The 20,788-nt window shown below is 38.5% G+C and overlaps 1 protein-coding gene across 2 annotated transcripts in view; it reads right to left on the bottom strand.

Moving 5' to 3' along the window:
- The window catches only part of LOC126484178 (phosphorylated adapter RNA export protein), a 113,313-nt gene that overhangs the window by 47,593 nt on the left and 44,932 nt on the right, over positions 1–20,788 (bottom strand). For both annotated transcript variants that reach the window (XM_050107588.1, XM_050107587.1), the window contains exon 3: positions 20,416–20,720. In XM_050107588.1, coding sequence (XP_049963545.1) covers positions 20,416–20,720 — 305 coding nt within the window. The remainder of the gene's footprint in view (positions 1–20,415; positions 20,721–20,788) is intronic.

Here is a 20,788-nt window from a genome sequence, read left to right as displayed (position 1 = left end):
AAATATTTTGCTATGTTTGCAGCTTCATTATGGAGACATGGAAACTCTGCCCAAAGAAACCAAACAAAGATCTCCTGGACAGTTTTATGTAAAAATAAAAATAATAACAATAATAATAATAATAATAATAATAATAATAATAATAGTCTTTCAGACAGGAATTACGATGCAGATCAATCAGTTACATCAAAGGTTACAGTTACGCAAAGGGGCACATTCAACTGAAATGGCAGCAAATGATTCTGAAAACAGATGTAAGATTGTTAGTCCTCAAATCGTTTAGAAAACTACCCTTGTAATTCTTTAAAGACGACAATGAATTCCTCAAACCTTGTATTTTCTTTAACACCAGTGAGCTTAGGGAAATGGACGGTGTCTCTTATCAGAATTTGTTTCTACCACAATGCAATTTTTTTAAAAAAAGAATCCCTATCAAATCAGAAATAAACTGTTTTTTAACTTGCAATGTCTTATTGTGGGCAGCGGGCAGTCTAGTTTATGTTTCCACTCTCCTTTTTCCTTCACAAATTCAATAGCAGGTTTTAAATCAAAAAATCATTCCAGGTATTTTCTTTGATTTTACCAACTTTGCACTAGCATATAAAGTCTCGATACTCTTTGTTCAGTTCCGTCGGAAAATGTTGGAACTGACAGTGGAATAATGCTTGCAATTTTAAAAAATGTACTATTTGTACACTCTATTTCATCACTTGCTCCATGCCTGCAAATTTAGAACAAAGTGCACCTTGGGGTGCAAAATGAGGAATCTCGCAGGTTGTAATTTTTTGCTCTTTCATCATAAACTACATCTTCAAATTCTTTCTGGATGGTGGTGGTGTAATGTCATTCCATAGCAAATTTGTGGCATCCTTTGATTATTCAACTGTGCATGTATTGTGCTTAACTGAAAATTATTACCGTTCTCCCCTGTTATTCCCATTCATTTTTAAAGGCTTGTGACAATAGATCACTAGATCACCTCTTCTGGTGCAAACGGCAGCTGGACCTGTGAACTTCCATCATATCACGAACAAATAGTGAAGGGCAAACAGCGCTGACACCACGACTATTGTGCACTGAAGAATGTCATGCTGACCAAAAAATGTTGCATTAAAAATACCAAGTACTTCTGGGAAAGACCAAGCAAAGGCAAGCCTTGGCCTGCACTCGTACAGCACAAAGTGCTCGCGTACAATTTGCCACACTGTGGCCGACACTGTGTTATGCTGTCTCACGGGAATTTCAACTTACCAACTGTTGACTTGAAAACTCAACTGAAGGACGGTAGCAGGGACAAGGAATCATGTGCAATTGTTCTGAATGCCTCAACCACAAATTTTCTTGAACAGCTAATCAAAGGACTGACTTGTGAAAATAACATATTAGATTTACTGGTCACCAATAGGTCCAAACTTTTCAACTAAGTTAGCATAGACCAGGGAATCGGTGATCATTAGGCTGTTAACAGCATCAATGAATACAGCTGTAAATAGGAATGTAAAGAAAGGTACGAAGATATTTTTGGTTAGCCAGAAGGACAAGAAAAATATTTCAGATTACCTGAGTATTCAACATGAAAAATTAATTTTCAGGGCCAAAATTATGAGGCATTAATGAACAAAGTTCAAGAGTATTATAAAATATGCCTTAGACAGTATGTGAGGGATGGGAAAGATTCACCATGGCTTGACTGCAGTGTTTCAAAGCTGCTATGAAAGCAAAGAGAGTTTCACTGCAGTTTAAACAAAGCCAAGTCTAACAGACAAACAAAGACTGAACAATGCCAAAATTTGCATCAGGAAAGCCTTGTTTGAAGTGTTCAATGAATTAGTGTCATAACAACGCACCTACAAAATTAGCCATTTTGGTATGTCTGCTACACTGCCACCAACCTAATCAATGACAAAACATAGAAACTCCTACCTTTAACTGTTCTGTAAACAGAGTGTTGCGTATCTACAAATTCACTTTAATGTTTAATGTCACAATAGCATACTGCCATTTACATTATTTTGGCTTCCTCTGCAGAACTATAATACTGCAAGACAGTATATATCGCAGTGTATTCTTAGATGTATATAAAAAATATGGAGCAACCTGTACCCTAACATACCCACTTTTACATCTACAAACCACCGTGAAGTGCATGGTGGAATGTACATCTGACTGAACCATATATTAGGGTTTCTTGCCGTTCCATTCATAAATGGTGTGCAGTAAGAATGGCTGGCTGAATGCCTCTGTGCATGTTGTAATTATCCTAACCTTGTCCTCATGATCCCTATATGATTGGTAAGTAGGGGTTTGTAGTATATTCCCCAAGTCACCATTTAAGGCCGGGTCTTGAAACTTTTTTAGCTGACTTTCTCAGGGTAGTTTACAACTATCTTCAAAAGTCTGACAGTTCATTTTCTTCAGCATCTCTGTGACACTCTCATATGGATCAAACAAACCTGTGACCATTCATGCTGCCCTTCTCTGGTATGGATCCTACATACTTGAGCAATATCCTAGAATAGTTTGCACAAGTGATTTGTAAGCAGTCTCCTTTGGAGACTGACTGCATTTCCCCAGTATTCCAGCAATACACCAAAGTCTCTTACCTCCATTACCCACAACTGAGCCTATTCTGTGAGCATTTCATTTCATATTCCTACAAAGCGTTGCACCCAGGTACTTGTATGAGTTGGCCAATTACAACTGAGACTCACTGATATTGTAGTCATTGGACAATACATATTTTCATTTTGTGAAATGCACAATTTTACATTTCTCAAGATTAAAGCAAGTTGCCAATCTCTGCCACTTTGAAATCTTATCATGATCTGACTGAATATTTATGCAGTTTCTTTCAGACAGTACTACATTATAGATAACTGCACCATCTGCAAACAGTCTGAAGTTGCTATTAATATTGTCCCTAAAGTCATTAATATACAACAGGAACATCAAGTGTCCCAACACGCTTCCCTGGAGCACACCTGAAGTTACTTCTACATCTGATGATGACTCTCCATCCAAGACAACATGCTGTGTCCTCCCTACCCAAAAATTCACAATCCAGTCAAAAATTTCGCTTTATGTCCCATATGGCCATACTTTTGACAGTAAGTATATATGTGGTACTGAGTCAAATGTACTTCGAAAATCATGAAATACTGCATTTACCTAACTGTCTCAATCTAAAGATTTCGGTCTGATCATATACGAAAAGTGTGAATTGGGTATCACATGATCAATGTTTTTGGAATTCATGCTGGTTGTCATGAAGGAAGTGATTCTGTTCGAGATACCTTATTATGTTTGAGCTTGGAATATGTTTAAAGATTCTAAAACAAATCAAGGTCAAGGATACTGGCTGGTAGTTTTGTGGATCACTTCTACTATCCTTCTTGTAAATGAGTGTGACCTATGCGTTCTTCCAACCACTGGGCACTTTTTTTGTTTGAAAGATCTTTGACAAAGTACAGTTAGAAGGGGGATAACTGAGCCACAAATTCAGTATAGAATCTGATAGGGATTCCATCGGGTCCTGAAGCTTTTTTCAATTTTAACTATTTCAGCTGTTTCTCAACACTACTGACGCTAATACTTATTTCAATCATCCTTTCAGTGACACAAGGATTTAATTCGGGTAATTCTATCGGGTTTTTCTTTGTAAAAGAACATTTGAAAAGTGAGTTCAGCATTTCAGCTTTTGCTCTGCTGCCCTCAATATCACTTATTGTCTCATTCTTGAGTGACTGAACACAATCTTAGTGTCACTAATAACCTTTACATACCAATGCCACCAAAATATCTGTGGGTTTTGTTAGATATCATTGGACTATACTCTGCTACAGTAATTACTGAAGGCGTCACGCATTGCTCTCTTGACAGTCAGGCATGATTAATTCAGAATCTCTCTCTCTATAATCCTATGCTTTGTTTTACACCTATTATCCAGAAGTTTCTTTACAATGACTATATACCAATGTGGCTACCTTCCATTATGAACTGTTCTTCTGGGTACATACCTACCCAGTAGACAGCCAACTATTCTTTTAAACTTGAGCCATAATTCCTCTACATACTGCTCATCTACGATGAAAGTCTCAAGATACTACTGCTCTTTTATCTACAGGGTGTCGCAATCAAAAGAGGCCCACAAACAAATATTTGCTTAAATTACACTAAAAGGCTTTGCATAAAAATCAGGAAATGAAATGAAATGAACATGTCATACTTTGTTCATGGGGAAATAAAAGTGAATCACAAAATTTGCTGGAAGTGACCACTCTTGACTTGTAAACACAGTTGGAACACGACACTCGAATGCTGCTGCCAGAACCTCTGGTGTGACTGCCTGAATTTCATGCATGATGCTCTCTCGTAAACCTTTCAAGTTGTGTGGTTTGTTCCCGTACACACTGCCTTTTAGGCCACTTCAGATGAAAATGTCAGGCGGGGTTAAATCAGGTGACATTGGGGGCCACAGTCCTTTCACAATGACTCTGCCAGGGAAAAATGATTCAACCTCAGCCATGGTCATTTTGAAATTCCCAAAATGTTTCAATGTAAACGCACTTGTCACAGCAGACTCGAAAAAAATTGGACCAATGATGCAACACTGTGATATTGCAAAGACTACATCATCTTTGGTGAATGCAGGGGTTGCTCGACCAGTGCATGTCGATTTTCATTATGCCACAAATGTGTATTCTAAGACTTTACACAGCCTGAGATTGGAACCACGCCACATCACTGAATAATGTGCTCTGCAAAATTCCTGGCCTCCAAGCAATAAATTCTGAAACCAAAGACAAAATGTAATGCATTTGTCTTTGTCACTGATATTCAATTAACCTGTGTAGATACGTGTCGGCTTTTTTCGCAGCTCTGAAACATGCTCCTTGATATTCTACATTCCTGACATTAACATTGAACAGAATTTGCAGGAGAGACCAACAACTGTTGTTTCACGTCAGCCACTTTTTCTACCGATAATTCTCTCACAGTTGCTTGCCTTCAAAATTTAGATGCATCCTGTGTTTGGTATGTAGGCATTTGTCCATTTACATACACCCATTATTCCACATTTTCCAAACGAAGCACACACGTTTGATTTTGATGTTTGTTTTTCATATCTCCTTGTTGACATACGAATTGTACATTAGGTCATGCCTGTGATGTAGCATTGTAACTATTGTCTTTCAAGAAAAAATGGAAGATGAAAATGAATGTGTCGTGTGCATAGCTGGTGCCAACGATGTTGCAAGAAATGAGGCACAGCATTGCCTGTAAAAGTTCTTAGAAACTAACAGATCTTGAAATTTGTGCCAATTGTATTAAACATCCGTATAAATTTCTCACACACTTCTTTTGGGTCATTTGTTATATCATAATTTTCTTTTAGCATTATGCTGGTGTGTTCATGAGATTGCTGTTTCCCACATTCTTTCTACATTATTTTACAGGCTGTTTTACTGACAGAGATCGAGTCGCTTATTTGATAGGCTTATTTATGAACTTTAAGCGTAGTTAAGGAGTTTCTATAGTTTTTCTGAGCAGTTTGTATTTGGTTAAATAGTGTTGTAAATTAGTACCTCTAAGACTATGTTACTATCTTTCATGCACTCTCTCTGTTCAATGATTTCCATAGGGAAATTCTCAGCTTTATGATTAATAGCTCTGTTTATTTGTAAAGGACATATTTCAGTTAAAGTTTTATTGAATAGTTTAGAGACATTTTTGCATTTATCATTCACATTTGTTGGATTGTAAACTGGTTCAAATTTTTCATTGCCTAATATCCTCGTAAGTTTACTATAGTTAAATTTTCTCTTATAAATAAATGTATCACTTTATATTTAAAAACAAAGATGATGTGACTTACCAAACGAAAGCTCTGGCACGTCAATAGACACACAAACAAACACAAATATACACACAAAATTCTAGCTTTCGCAACCAACGGTTGCTTCGTCAGGAAAGATGGAAGGAGAGGGAAAGACGAAGGATGTAGGTTTTAAAGGAGAGGGTAAGGAGTCATTCCAATCCCGGGAGCGGAAAGACTTACCCTAGGGGGAAAAAAGGACGGGTATAGACTCGCACACACACACATATCCATCCACACATATACAGACACAAGCAGACATGTCTGCTTGTGTCTTTCCGCTCCCGGGATTGGAATGACTCCTCATCCTCTCCTTTAAAACCCACATCCTTTCGTCTTTCCCTCTCCTTCCCTCTTTCCTGACGAAGCAACCGTTGGTTGCGAACGCTAGAATTTTGTGTGTATATTTGTGTTTGTTTGTGTGTCTATCGACGTGCCAGAGCTTTCGTTTGGTAAGGCACATCATCTTTGTTTTTAGATATATTTTTCCCACGTGGAATGTTTTCCTCTATTATATTCAATGTATCACTTTAGATATATCTACATTCTCTACATCAATTTCCATAGTAAGGGCTCTGTGGTCAGATATGTCATTGTCTGCAGTGGTTATACACTGAAGAGTCACAAACTGGTACACCTGCCTAATATCGTGTAGGGGCCCGCGAGCATGCAGAAGCGCTGCAACACGACATGGCATGGACTCGACTAATGTCTGAAGTAGTGCTGGAGGGAACTGACACCATAAATCCTGCAGGGCTCTCCATAAATGCGTAAGAGTGAGAGGGGAAGTGTGTTCCTGGAGCCACTATGTAGCAATTCTAGACGTGAGAGGTGTTGCATTGTCCTGCTGAAATTGCCCAAGTCCGTCGCAATGCACAATGGACATGAATCAATGCTGGTCATCACACAGGACGATTACATATGACACTTACACATGTGTCACCTGCCAGAGTCGTATCTAGACATATCAGGGGTCCCATATCATGCCAACCGCACACGCCCCACACCATTTCAGAGCCTCCACCAGCTTGAACAGTCCGCTGCTGACATGCAGGGTCCATGGATTCATGAGGTTGTCTCTATGACCATACACATCCATCCCCTCAATACAATTGGAAATGAGACTCGTCCGACCAGGAAACATTTCTCCAGTCATCAACGTGCAACGTCGGTGTATAACTTTTCAAAATTGTATGAATGACCTACTGTATGAATGACTTAATGGATAATGTTGGAATTCCATGAAGCTTTTCGTGGATGATGATGTACACAGAGAAACCACAATGCTAGAGAACTGTATCAAAATGCAGGAAGACCTGCAGAAGATTTACATTTGGTGCAGAAATTGACAGTTGATCCTCAACACAAACAAATGTAACATTCTGCATATAATCAGGCAGAAAGACTCATTACTGTATGGTAACATGGTTCCAGAATAATCACTGGAAGTAGTCACTTCCATAAAACATCTAGGATGACATGTACATAAAACTAATGACAATTAAGGTAGATGCCAGACAGATTCATTGAGAGAATCTTCAGGAAGTGTAGTCCGCCCACAAAGGAATTAGCTTACAAAACACTTGTTCAATCAATATTTAGATATTGCTCATCAGTCTGCGACTGATACCAGGTATAACTGATAGAGGAAACAGAGACAATCCAAATAAGAACAGTGTCTTTTTTTACAGATTTGTTTATTAAGTGCAGAAGCATCACAGCGATGCTCTGTCAACTCTAGTGGGAAATGCTGCAACATAAGCTTCCTGCACCATGGTGGTGTTTACTAACAGAATTCTGAGAGTGTACATTCCTAGGAGAGCCAACCGACACACAGCTTCCTGTTAAGTGTGTCTCGCAAAAAGAATTTGATAATAAAATTAAAAAGATTTGGGTTCACATGGAGGCTTACTGACAATTGTTCTACGCGTAGGTCATTCACGACTGAATAGAAAATTATTGTTAAAACACATTTCCTTTACCACTTAGTAATTCATATGATTTTTCAAAAATAATGTGATTATGTACCGGTTTTTTTTCCATTTTTATATAAGCAATAAAATCTTTAAATTGAAATGTCTCAAATTTTGCATATCAGGTACCATCAAATACTATTAAATAACCAGGGAATTTGTTTTACTTTAAAGCTGCAAAAGTTTGTTAGTGGGGTTGAAATTTTTAGTGAATATGGAACTATGAAATTTTAAACAAATTGTTCTGGGGGAGGGGGGGTACTCTTAGCTAAACTAACTACATCATATCAGGCAGAAATCTTGAATTACACCTGAAATCTGTAATACAATTTTGATATTTACTAGGAATGATAGCAAAGAAAGCAAATGGACTATTCCACTTCGCCACATATTTCATCTGAAATTATTTGTTTACCGGGAACTTTTCCCTTGCCAAATTTCAAGAAGGGAACTAATATTTCATATTCTCAGTTTGTAAATTGTCCTGATATCCAGATCAGACTGGAAATTGTTAGAAATATATACTAAGCTCTGCCTGAGAGTTTGTATAACACAAAGTGGTGGATTCTATTAATGCCAAGCACATGGTACTTTTTTTTTTTAAGTACAATTCTTATAGTAAATAAAAATAATTTCATTTTTAAATGTATTTTCTTGTTATACAGAAGCCTACTCCTTAATCTACTTTCCTACATAACATTCACCAGGCGCGCAGGTGGAAAAGGAAAGTAATTTCCATACTTTTCCCGATTTTTCCCAATTAAAAATACTCTTTTTCCTGAGTGAAAATACACTTTTATTCCATGTTAAGTAACTGTATACTTCCCTCATAACAGTGAACTTTTCAATCCTTGGAATGGTCAAGGTTTTATACACCAGTGTAGAACTACCTGGCACTTAAAAAGAAAAAGGCATTTTGGAAAGATCTTTGAGGTGCAGCAACATGTACACTGAATATTTTCATGTTACGAAAGTACAAATTCGGATTCCACCAAAAGACAGCATGTTACTTTCTGAAGCATTGAAATCGAGATTACGATACACTTTTGTAAGCCAATCATAATTTATGTCATGTGATCTCGCCAGCCAACGACAACAGATATTCAGTACATAGGACACATGATGTAGTCAGTCAACAGCTACATCACTGTTAAGTAGCATGAACACACGTATAGGAAAAGTTAATGATTTAAATTAAAATGCATAGTGTAGCTACAAGAAAAACTAAGCTTTCACATATAATACTGGTAATTTTTAGCAAGAAGCAATGTGCCAGTACAATTTTAAATAAAATGTCTGGTCTTCTGGGCTCGAAATCCTTCTAAGTGACTGGTCCTCAAAGTGTTAAGTTTTGAACGAGAGTCAAAGACTCTGTGATTTAAGGAATTCATCGCACATTCTCACACATAACCCATCTTGTGTAAAAGGAAATTGGCTTTGAAAGTAATGGTTTTCAAATCACCAATTGTAATATTTTCCCATGACCTGTTAGGAACAGGTCATTTCACCAGTTGCCAGACAGCGCCAGGGAAACGGCGTTGCTGCGAATGCAACTACAATGGCTATGAAGCCCGTACGTTCATACATATATAAACATTAAGATATCTTCCATCAGCCCAATGAAAAAGGATACTTGGAATTCAGCGAACAGTTGAAACCAGCCAATTGTGTGGAATGAAACACTTCACTTCAAGTAAATTGATGGCCTCTGCATAAAAGATTAATGAAAACCAAATTTATTTAGCAAACCGACAAAAATAACTTCTTTGTTCTGCAAGACAATTAATGCGACTGCCAAAAATGTGGAAATAAAATGAAATCAGTAAACTGAAAATAGTAACATATTTTAGCCTTCCGTAATTCTGTATTTTATTTCACTTCATGACTCTACTTTGTTTTCATCTGACGTGGAGAGCTGTAAATGAAGCGGCTAGCAAAACCACTAAATGTAAACAAGGTTCACGTGGCGACTACTCCCTCCCACTACAACTCAGACTGCTCTGCTCATACACGAATCCGACAGCTTGGGTGTGCCAGGAAAATTTTTCTGGATAGCATCGGGCTGCTTGTTGCTACTGCTGATACAGCTAACAGCCACACTTCAAATAGCCAGTAGCAGGAGATGGTACTGCTCATATGAGACTCAACTGTGGATGTGCATGAGCCCGCTGGCAACTATCCCAAGGAACCTAACGTGAACAGTTATGACATCACACTCATCGGAAGCAGTTTGTTGTTATGAAGTATTCCATGTCTTCGCCCTAAAGCCTTTGACAAATTTTTCTATTGGCTGACGCTTGTGTGTGCACTGTGTTTTGTTGTTGTTAATGGTGCATTTCCTTTGGAACTTAAGTTTTATTTGGCGTTTTCCTCTCATTTATGTTTTATTGTTGCAGTATTAATCTGCAGTGGTGGGATACAGTAAAATTCTTTGTTAGAATATCAGTTCTTACGAGTATAAATCACAAAAGTTTAACTGTAAACTAAAACAATGAAAACTTCCCAGAATTCTAAAAAAATCCTAGGTTTTTCCCAGATGAAAGAATTCCTCGGTTTTCCCAGATTTCCCAGTTGTCCCAGGGCCTACACACCCAGAATTTACCAATACTAAAGCACTTATCATAAAGAACAACTAACTTCCCTTTCACATTCTCACTGAATTATTCTGTCAGATTTGCCAATCATTGATGAAGAATCATTCTGATGTAACTGTTGTTGTTATGGTGTTGTTATTTTCCTCCCAAATTTAGAAATAACTGGGTCCTAGATCACATGGTTATGCAGAGGATAATCATTTCTCTTCCAGCCATCATATATCCTAGCTCATATCTCAAGCTTGTTGCGACATCTGTTAACTGGAATTGTAGACAAGTTTGCCAGACTTTTGATTTGTGTTGCTTGAACAGTGTACTTAGTTAAGGTCTCAGAATTGGTTAAGTAACACTGAGGATGGGAAAATTCAAAGGCAACATCCACTGCCTACACCACAAATAGTGCCCACACCTTTTCAGACTGTTACGTTTGCTTGAATTTAATTTTCTTTAGCAGGGCCACTCCAAAGATTGTTGTTTCGATTCTAGTGCAAGACAAGCTATGCATGTTTCACCTCCATTATTATATTGGGAAAAGAAATTCAAAGCACTGGTTTTGTGCAACTCCCAAAGACATTCCCAGGGCTGGGATCGATTTTTGAAATAACCTATATGGTGTTGTAAATTTTGGTCTCACGTATTACTCCCTACAACTGTTCACCCTGGTGGGCCCTGGTTTGTGAGCAATTGATGGGCTTGGAGGGGGGGGGGGGGGGGGGCATTACAGAGTTTCTTGTGATTAACCAGGGCATTAAAAATAACACAAATTTCTTAGTGCACCATAGCCCAGCAATTACATTATTTGTGTGGTATGCTAAAATTGTTGCATTCAATCTTCTTGTTCTTTTTTTTTTGACATTGTTGTCAAAATGACCTCAATCATTATTTTTATTCAATTTGGTGGCTTAAATATGAATTTATTTCATTTCTAATCCTTCACTGTGTCGTCATCGTCATCATCATCATCATCATCATCATCATCATCATCATACTGACTTTCTTATTCTCTCTCATTTTACTTCTTTTTATTATTTTCTTATTTGGAATCTTTGTGCAAATGATTTTGAATATTTTAATGTTATTTACTTCCATTAATTTTCTTCTTTTTTGTACTTTTTTATTTTTGTCTCCATCTGCATCTATACTCTCAAAGCACCTTGAGGTACTTGAGAGAGATTTGTACTAGTTATTTGGGTTTCTTACCATTCCATTCACTTATGGAATGCAGGAAGAATGAATGATTGAATGCCTGTAATTATTATAGCTTGTCCTTATGATCCCTATGCGAACGACAAGTATGAGGTCATAGTATAATCCCAGAGTCATAATTTAAAGCGGATTTTAAAATTTTGTAAGTAGGTTTTCTTGGGACAGTTTACGTCTATCTTCAAGAGTCTGCCAGTTCAGTTTCTTCATCATCTACATCTACATTTATACTCCACAAGCCACCACACAGTGTGAGGCAGAGGGTACCCTGTACCACTACTTGTCATTTCCTTTCCTGTTACATTCACAAATAGAGCGAAGAAAAAAATGACTGTATGTGCGCCTCCTTATGAGCCCCAATTTCTTATTTATTCCTTATCTTCGTGGTCCTTACGTGCAATGTATGTTGGTAGCAGTAGAATTGTTTAGCAGTCAGCTTCAAATACCAGTTCTCTAAATTTTCTCCATACTGTTTCCCAAAGAAAACATTGCCTTCCTTCCAGGGATTCCCATTTTGAGTTCCCGAAGCATGCCCGTAACACTTACGTGTTGTTCGAACCTATTGGTACCAAATCTAGTATCTGGATTGCTTCAACGTCTTCCTCCAATCCGACCTGGTACAGATCCCAAACACTCAAGCAGTACTCAAGAAAAGGTTGCACCAATGTCATATATGCAGTCTCCTTTTACAGGTAAACCACTCTTTCCTAAAATTCTCCCAATAAACCGAAGTCAACCATTCACCTTCCCTACCACATTTCTCACGTACTCATTCCACCTCATATCATTTTGCAAGGTTATACCCAGATATTGAAATGACTTGATCAGGTCAAGCAGGATGTTAGTAATACTGTATCCAAACATTACAAGTTTGATCTCCCTACTCATCCGCATTAACTTATATTTTTCCAAATTTAGGGCTACCTGCCAACTGGGAAATTTGTCTTAGTCATCTTGTATTTTTCTACCGTTACTCAACTTCGACACGTTACCGTACACAACAACATCATCAGCACCTTAGCGCACACCATGACATCATCAACAAACAACAGCAGATTGCTGCCCACTCTGTCAGTCAAATCATTTATGTATATAGAGGACAACAGCAGTCCTCTCACACTTTCCTGGGGCACTCCGGACGATATCCTTGTCTCTGATGAATACTCATTACCGTGGACAACATACCGGGTTCTCTTACTTAAGAAGTCTTCGAGCCACTCACATCTCTGTGAACTTATTCCATTACGTTCATACCTATGTTAATAGCCTGCAATGGGGCACCGTGTCAAATGCTTTCTGGAAATCTAGAAATAGGGAATCTGCCTGTTGCCCTTCATTCATAGTTCTCGATATATCATCTGAGGAAAGAGCAAACTGAGTTTCACAGGAGCGATGCTTTCTAAAACCAAGACGATTCGTGCACATACGCTTCTCAGTCTCAAGAAAGTTTATTATATTCAAACTGAGAATAAGTTCAAGGATTCTGCAGCAAATAGAAGTTAGGGGTATCAGTCAGTAATTTTCCAGGTCCATTCTTTTACCTTTCTTATATACTGGAGTCACCTGTGCTTCGGACTTTGTTTGGGGTGAAAGATTTGTGATAAATGCAAGCTAGGTAAAGAGCCACTGTCATAGAGCATTCTTTTTCAAATCAAACTGGGATTCCAATTTGACCTAGTGATTTATTTGCTTTCAAATCTTTCAGTTGTTTTTCTACACCAGATACACTTATTACTATGTTGTCCATATGGGCGTCTGTCCAATGATCAAATGATGGTATGTTTGTACGATTCTCCAGTGTGAACGATTTCTTGAACATGAAATTTAAAACTTCAGCTTTCATTTTGCTTCAACTGCCACACCAGACTGGTCAACAAGGAGCTCAATGAAGTAGACCCTCTTAGCAATTTTACATACAACCAGAATTTTCACAAGTCCTCTGCCAGATGTTTTACTAAGGTGTGATGGAGGTAGTTGTATGCTTCACGGATATATCTTTCCACAGATGCACGAATCCTTAGTTTGTTTTCATTTATGATTTCCCTTTTGAACCAAGCATGTGACAGCCTGTGCTTCCTCTGCATCTGCCAAATTTAGTTATTAAACCATGGTGGAACTTTTCGATCCTTTATCCGCTTACTAGACACATAACTCTCCAGACCACGATTTACAATCTGCTTAAACTTTGCCCATAATTCCTCTACACCCATCTTACTGGAAATAAGTGATGCCAATTCACTGTCTAAGTGAGGTGTTAATACCTGTTTATATGCTCTATCCAGCAGAAACACTCACCTAGCCCTCTTGACTGATTTACTGACTTTCATAATCATAGTTGCTTCCCCATTTTATACTGACACTGTAGATAAGTTCCAGCCTATTTGTAGCTACAAGGTCTAAGATATTTCCATTGCATGTGGGCTCCTGAGATGCTCCAGACAATTGTCAGAAAACATGTTCAAAAGCATTTTGCTTGATTGTCTGTCTGTACCCCCCCCCCCCCCCCCCCTTGCAATGAATCCAGGCATCCCAGTCTATATTTGGCAGACTAAAGATTCTTCCGACGAGTACTGCATGATCTGGGTATTTACACGCTACTGACCATAGACGTTCTTTGAATGACTCTAGAACTGTCACAGCAGAAACGGGTGACTGGTAAAAACATCCAATAATTAACTTGGTTTCACCTACACCTGTTATACATGACCAGATGATTTCACTGTCACGCTCAACTTCTACCTCAATAAAGACAATATTTTTGTCAACTGCAATGAACAATCCCCTTCTTATGGCCTCTAATCTATCTATCTGATATACACTCCATAACTCACTAAATATTTGAGAGCGTTCCACTTCATGTTTCAGCCAGCTCTCAGTCCCAAGAATAATTTGAGTGCAAGAACTTTCCTGGAGGGGAGTAGATTTGGGAACTTTATCACGAGTACTTTGGACAGTTCACTAATAAAACTGTGACAGTTGAAGTGTCTTTATTCTGAACGCTGTTTGATTTCCCTTGCTGTGAATCAAATGGCGAGAGTTCATCAGAGCCCCTCAAACTACTGCCTAGCCTAAAAAACCCTCACGTGCACTTCACAGGTACTCTGCTACCCATATAGCTGTTTCCTTTGTGTAGTGCACCCCTGACCTACCAAGAGGAGTCCTACAAATCCCTACATGATAACGCAGATCCAGAAATCTGCAGTCGAGACTGCCACAGAGAAGACAAAGCCTTTGGTTGAAACCCTCCATTTGGCTCCAAACTAAAGGACCCTGATCAACTTTGGGAATGACACTGCAAACTGCGAGCTCTACTTGCACCCTGTGTGCGAGGCCAGCAGTCTTCACCACCTCCGCCAGCTGCCTGTACAAACCAAGGATCACTCGGTGTTGACGTGAGCCACAACATGCAGATGGCTGTTCGAGATACCTCATTATGTTTGGGATCAGAACATGTTCTAAGGTTCTACAACAAATCAATGTCAAGTTTATTACAATATTTTTATTCAAATTGTTAGTGATGGCTTGGTGGCTCAATGGTAAACTGCCAGTCTACAAATCCAAAGGTCTCAGGTTTGACCCATGGTCAATCCTAGGATTTTTACCTATGACTTATTGCTTTTTTCATCTCTGGCAATATCTGTTGATGCAAAAAATGTGAGCTGCACTGAGATTCAGAATTCACAAACTGAACTGTAAGTTCCCCCATAGCTAGTTCAAAGGTCAGAGAAAGGCAACAGCGTACCACCTCCAACAGGACCATGACTAGTAAAGCACACTGTGGTGTTAAAAATCATCTTCAGTTTGATGACTGCTTCACTCTTTACTATTTCTACTCCTCATTTTGCTTGAATTTCATTTTATTTATACCTTCATTTACATCATTTTCTCCTGGGTTTGAGAAGAACTTATGCTGTAAATGTATGTACGATTACCATCCGAAAAATGTACCTCTTGTTGTAACCGCAGGAAAAAGCTAAGTCTAATTACAGTTGTTCTCAGGCAGTACGCCAGAAATAGTACGTAGTAAGTGAACTAAAAATGTAGCGCTGGACGCAAGGTGTGGCAGAGGGGTCATAAAAGAAACACAACGCAGCTGGAGAACCGAGGCGGCAGTCCGAACTGCCTGCCGGGCAGCTGTGCGCGATAAAAAGCAGCTGTGCGCGATAAGAAAGAAAACAGGCACCAAGTTATAAAAATACAAAGAAGCTCCGTGCAGGGACCTGTAATAAGCACTCACTTAGAGTATCAACAGAAAGCACTTCTGGTTAGAGAGAGAAGTTTGGGAGTGGAGAGAGAAAGAAAGAGGGCCGCTGGTGGGGACTGCACTACTCATGAGGAGTCAATCAAGAGCTCAGGACACAGTGCGTGACCATATAGGGAGAGGACTCTCTATCCCTCCACCCAGCTTCTGAAGAAAAGTAATGAAATTAATACTTAAAGAATACCCAATAAGGACAAGTTGCACTTGACGCTACATCACGCCAAGCGCTGGCAGGATCGAAGGGGAAAAGTTAACAAAACTCGGGAGCACGCTGCTCTGGGTCTCTCTCTCGAGGTTAGGCTCCCGGAACAACAACAGTCAGTGTGGATAACAGCAGCCGACTTGGGCTGAGGAACAGGCTGTAGGCAGGCAGCTGGAGATAGACGCCAATGAATGTTTACACAGTGGTCGCGGGACTCTGATGTAGGGTGCTAGTGTGGGCAGAAGGTACTGAAGAGCTTCTATCAGGCAGTCGGGACGGTGAAAGTTAGTCACCGTCTCTGTAACAGACTTGGTCATCCTGTAGGTACAATCACTATGCAGTTAGGGCAATCTGTATTATTTCTGAATAAACTAGAACTTGTGTAACATTTGGGAGAGTTTACTTCTACCCACTTCCTAGCCTTGTACCTTCACACCAGGGATTTCAACATCTTAGCCAGATCAAAAGTCTCCCTCTCACTAAGGTCAACCGGCTAAATCCCTTTCACAAACTGTGTCGCTTAATCCCTTGCAAAACCCACGCTTGGGATGCGACAACCTTATAACAAAGAACAAATTTTCGATAAGCTTGCACAGACAAAACAAATAACTCATTTTATCTTTTATTGGTATTTTCAAATTAAATTATTATTACAATACATAAACAAAAATATTTAAAAGCGCATGGACAAAATTTAAAATGCAAAAAGAATAAAAGGACGTAAGAAAATGAACAGAAATTTAAAAAAAAAGTGCGATGATTAAAATGATGTGGCAAAGAATTAGAAATGAAACAAATGATATTGTAACCAATAAAAATAATATTCGAAGTTTTTCCAGTAGATATAAGTTTATTCAAACCCCACAACAGCGTGTGAACCCACGAACTTCTGCATACCAGCCAAGTGATTTTACTGCCAGGCCACAGCACCATTTTGAAGTCTGCTTTATTTGTAATATTCTAGCAAATCACAAGGAATTCCGACTTCATTTATTTTGCCGAGTTCTTGTAAAGGCGGGTCCACCAAGGTGACTGGCTGCAGGCTGTGATACCTATGAGCCTAATCTACACTATTATATAGTTTGCTTTGAAAGGCCGATCTCACGCTTGGGGACATCTCCTTATCAATCAGCAGCATATTCAGTAACCAGCATGAGCACAAACTTCTGGTAGTTTAAAACTAAAAATGCAGAATTGACCCAATTGATACTTCTGAAATTTTGTTACTCATGCACTAACTGCATTCACAAATTACTTAACTGTATCTATTATACTCATTGCTATTATTTCTCACTGTATACCTAGAATTTTCTTTATGCAACTGCACATGAATGATGTGATGCTAAAAGATATGCTGAATCCTCTGAGGTGATTACTTCAACTCAGTATACATGAAGCGCTTTGCTGTGTGTTAATTATTAGACACATATTGAAAACGGCTGATAAGTTGTCAGACAATGAAGTAATGGAATATTTAGAACATCTGCAGTGAGTTTCAGAGCAAGAGTCCAAAGGAAGTGAAATTGAAAGTCAAGCAGAAACTGTTATTGATGATTATAATCCAGGCACCACTAGAGTAAGTGAAATTAGTTGTTATGTGCCCTGAAAAATTACACCGATGGCTGTTACAGCGATAAGACAAACTCCTCCGTCAAAACAAACGTATCAGTCAGGATGGGATGACACTTGGTACAACACAGAAAGACAGGGAGGAAGATGAAGGTGTCAGTTACCTTCACCATTTTTTGGGGGAGCATTCAGAAATTGCAAAGGATGGAACATGATGGGATATTCTTGATTGTATCTTGAATGCAGCTGGAGGACTACACAAGCAAAATGTTTTCTATTAGACAGCAGAACCAATGCTACTGGTGAAGAAACAGGAAAATTCCCAGTACTGCTAGTTTTTGGCAGCTGTTCATAGATGACACAATTCTAAAACATACAAAACTGTGCTTGGAGACAGAAGGCCAGAGGCAACTTCAACAGTTGGTATTGTTCTCTTATGAGCTAAGTGCACTCATTGTAGTTTTGTATGGCAGTGGGTTTTATTGCATCACAGGAATCAAAATTGATAGCTTGTAGAAAATCTGAGACCACAGTTCTTTCAAAATACAATTGTAAGAGGTATAGTTAAGAGATCTTATGAAAATTCTTACGTTTTGATATCAGGGGACAAAGGTCAGCAATACTCAAAAAAAGACAACTGCTTTGCTATTAGAAGCTTGGAATCGTTAACAGAAAATTGTTCCATGCTTTACAGTCCGAGACAAAACATCACACAGCTCTTTCCCATCAGGCCAGACATTGATTTAAACAATCCATGTCCAGTAAGCCAGATAAATTTGGCATCAAATTTTGGTTATCAGTGGATGTAGGTACCAAATGCCTCTAAAAGGATTTCCGTACCTGGGAAAGTACGGATATTGATCAAAGAAGAGAGAGAGGAAAAAAGTTCTCGGTGTTCGGAAGTTGAGAATCATTGTACGTGGAAGCTGAGAATGATTCAAACACAAATATGGATAAATGCTCCCATTATGGCTCCTGTGAATAGCCAACAGATGCATGCCCATATTATTTATCACACCACTGCAACAGCTTTATTAAAAATGATACTTGCTTAAAAAGCATTGCATAATATACTGCTGTGAGGTGCAGACAATGCTGTGTGGAGCAGACAATGCTGAATCCGGTTACAGTAGTTCACTGTAGTTAAAATATTTAGGTTCTCCTCTCAGTACTGGGTGTGCAGATATGGAGGGCTGGACCATAATGGGTGAATGACTTACATCCAGCAAATGTAACATCCCTGTCTTGAGCTACATGTGTAGGTCTAGTCTCAAATTATCGACTTCAAATTACAGCTGTGGATGACTTCGTAAAGCCCTCTCCAGAGGCTATTTACTGCGTGGTGAAGCTCCCAGGACATGTATCTCTGATGGAACTGTCATTGTACTAACATCTCTAAATGTTCACTTGCTACAATATTATACAAGTTTGTTACTATTTTTTGTGTTACTTTTCTGTTTTATGTTGGTCTCACTTTTTCTTTAGTTTTGCAATATGCTAAATAAAATAACAACAACAATAACAGTCACTGGGAAAAGTTTCCAGCCATTGGATTGGTCTGTTTTGCACATAGGTCTTGCCATTTTCCTCTATAGTCATTGCTGCTTAGTCACCATCCTATTCCAGTCCTCTCATTTTCTCCCAATACTTTACACCACTCCTCTCGGCCAAACAAAACTAGGCCTGTAAAATGCAAAGCATGCCTCTATAAACAGGAAATTGTACCAAGCCAAGAACATTATCATCACAAAATATATAAAAATGCCAAAATCGAGGATCTTCGTTTTTCTTTATCTCACTACTGCAGGTAATTGCAATTACTTAAAAAAGTTTGCTGGCTCCCTCAAATAGAATGAGTCGTCATTTGATTAAGACCACTGTAACTAAATGGGACAGCTTTCACTTTATACTTTCACACAATATTGCTCTCTATTAATTGCACAGCTTCTGAAGACAGGGTTGAAATTATATCATGAATTGTGCCCTATTCTTGTCTTTGTCTGCCTACTTGAAGATGCACAGTTTTGTGTCATTTTTATCTTTTGCTACGTATCTTTGAAATATGTATGTATCTGGTGATGAAGTACTTTAAGGTATCTGTAAATTTCCAGTACTTGTAACTGTTTTGAATTCTGATACAGTCCGACTAGAAAGGTTCACAACTGATGCAAATGACTAAAATTTTGGTGATTTTTGGGCATCATTCTCTCTTTGGCTTGTAGGTTGGTGTATGGCATATGAAACTTGACCTTTTAATTATTTTTCTCCTGAATGAAGACTATTCTACTCTGAAATGGATGGCTTCCTACTATTGTCATTCTATAAAGACTTTTTGTCCCTTAGATTGCATCTGGTACTACAACACTAAAGTTGTAGGTGTACTGTTTCTTCTGTAGATAATTTGAGATGACAATGAGGTCAAAGCTGATTATAGCTTGATGAATGTCATTAGATTGTGACTGTGAAATTCACTTTGCAATAACTGACAATTATTGTTTCTACCCATACCAAAGCAAATGTACATACATAATGATCAATAATAACTAAAGAAGTGTGAGACAAAAATGATAACAACCAGCTGAGCAATGACATAATGTCACATTTATTTGCAGACTAAAAATTATTTTAAGTGCTTTCTGTTTAGTGGTAAGAAAATCACTTACATGAAGTGTGTTTTCTGCTGAAGAGAAACAGGATCCACAATAATAATAGCAAACTACTTGAGTAAGATAACTTACATATAAGCTCCTCCTTCTGCTCCCACAACTTGTCAGCAATGTCTTTCGCAAGCTCCTCTTCAGAATCATCTGGGCTGCAATTCAATGCAAGTAAATGCCTTGGTGCACAATGTTCATTATCATTATTGCTCCCACTCTCTCGTCGTCCTAACCGTTGTTTGATACTGCCTCTCTCATCAAACCTACGCTTGTTGCCGTACGTTGGTTCCAAGTGACCAGTGAGAACAGCTGAATCTTCAACTGTATCTACAGTGGTATCACTGTGGTGTCTGAATGCCAGCCTGTAGTCGTATGACTCTACATTCCTAAAAAAATAATATACACAATATCAAAAGGACAAAAATATCTAAAGGACACAATCTTCAACTTGTTA

The sequence above is a fragment of the Schistocerca serialis genome, chromosome 6 (assembly GCF_023864345.2).
Source record: "Schistocerca serialis cubense isolate TAMUIC-IGC-003099 chromosome 6, iqSchSeri2.2, whole genome shotgun sequence".
Lineage (NCBI taxonomy): Eukaryota > Metazoa > Arthropoda > Insecta > Orthoptera > Acrididae > Schistocerca > Schistocerca serialis.
Note: the sequence above shows the minus strand (reverse complement) of the source record. Positions and strands in the feature narration are given on the sequence as shown.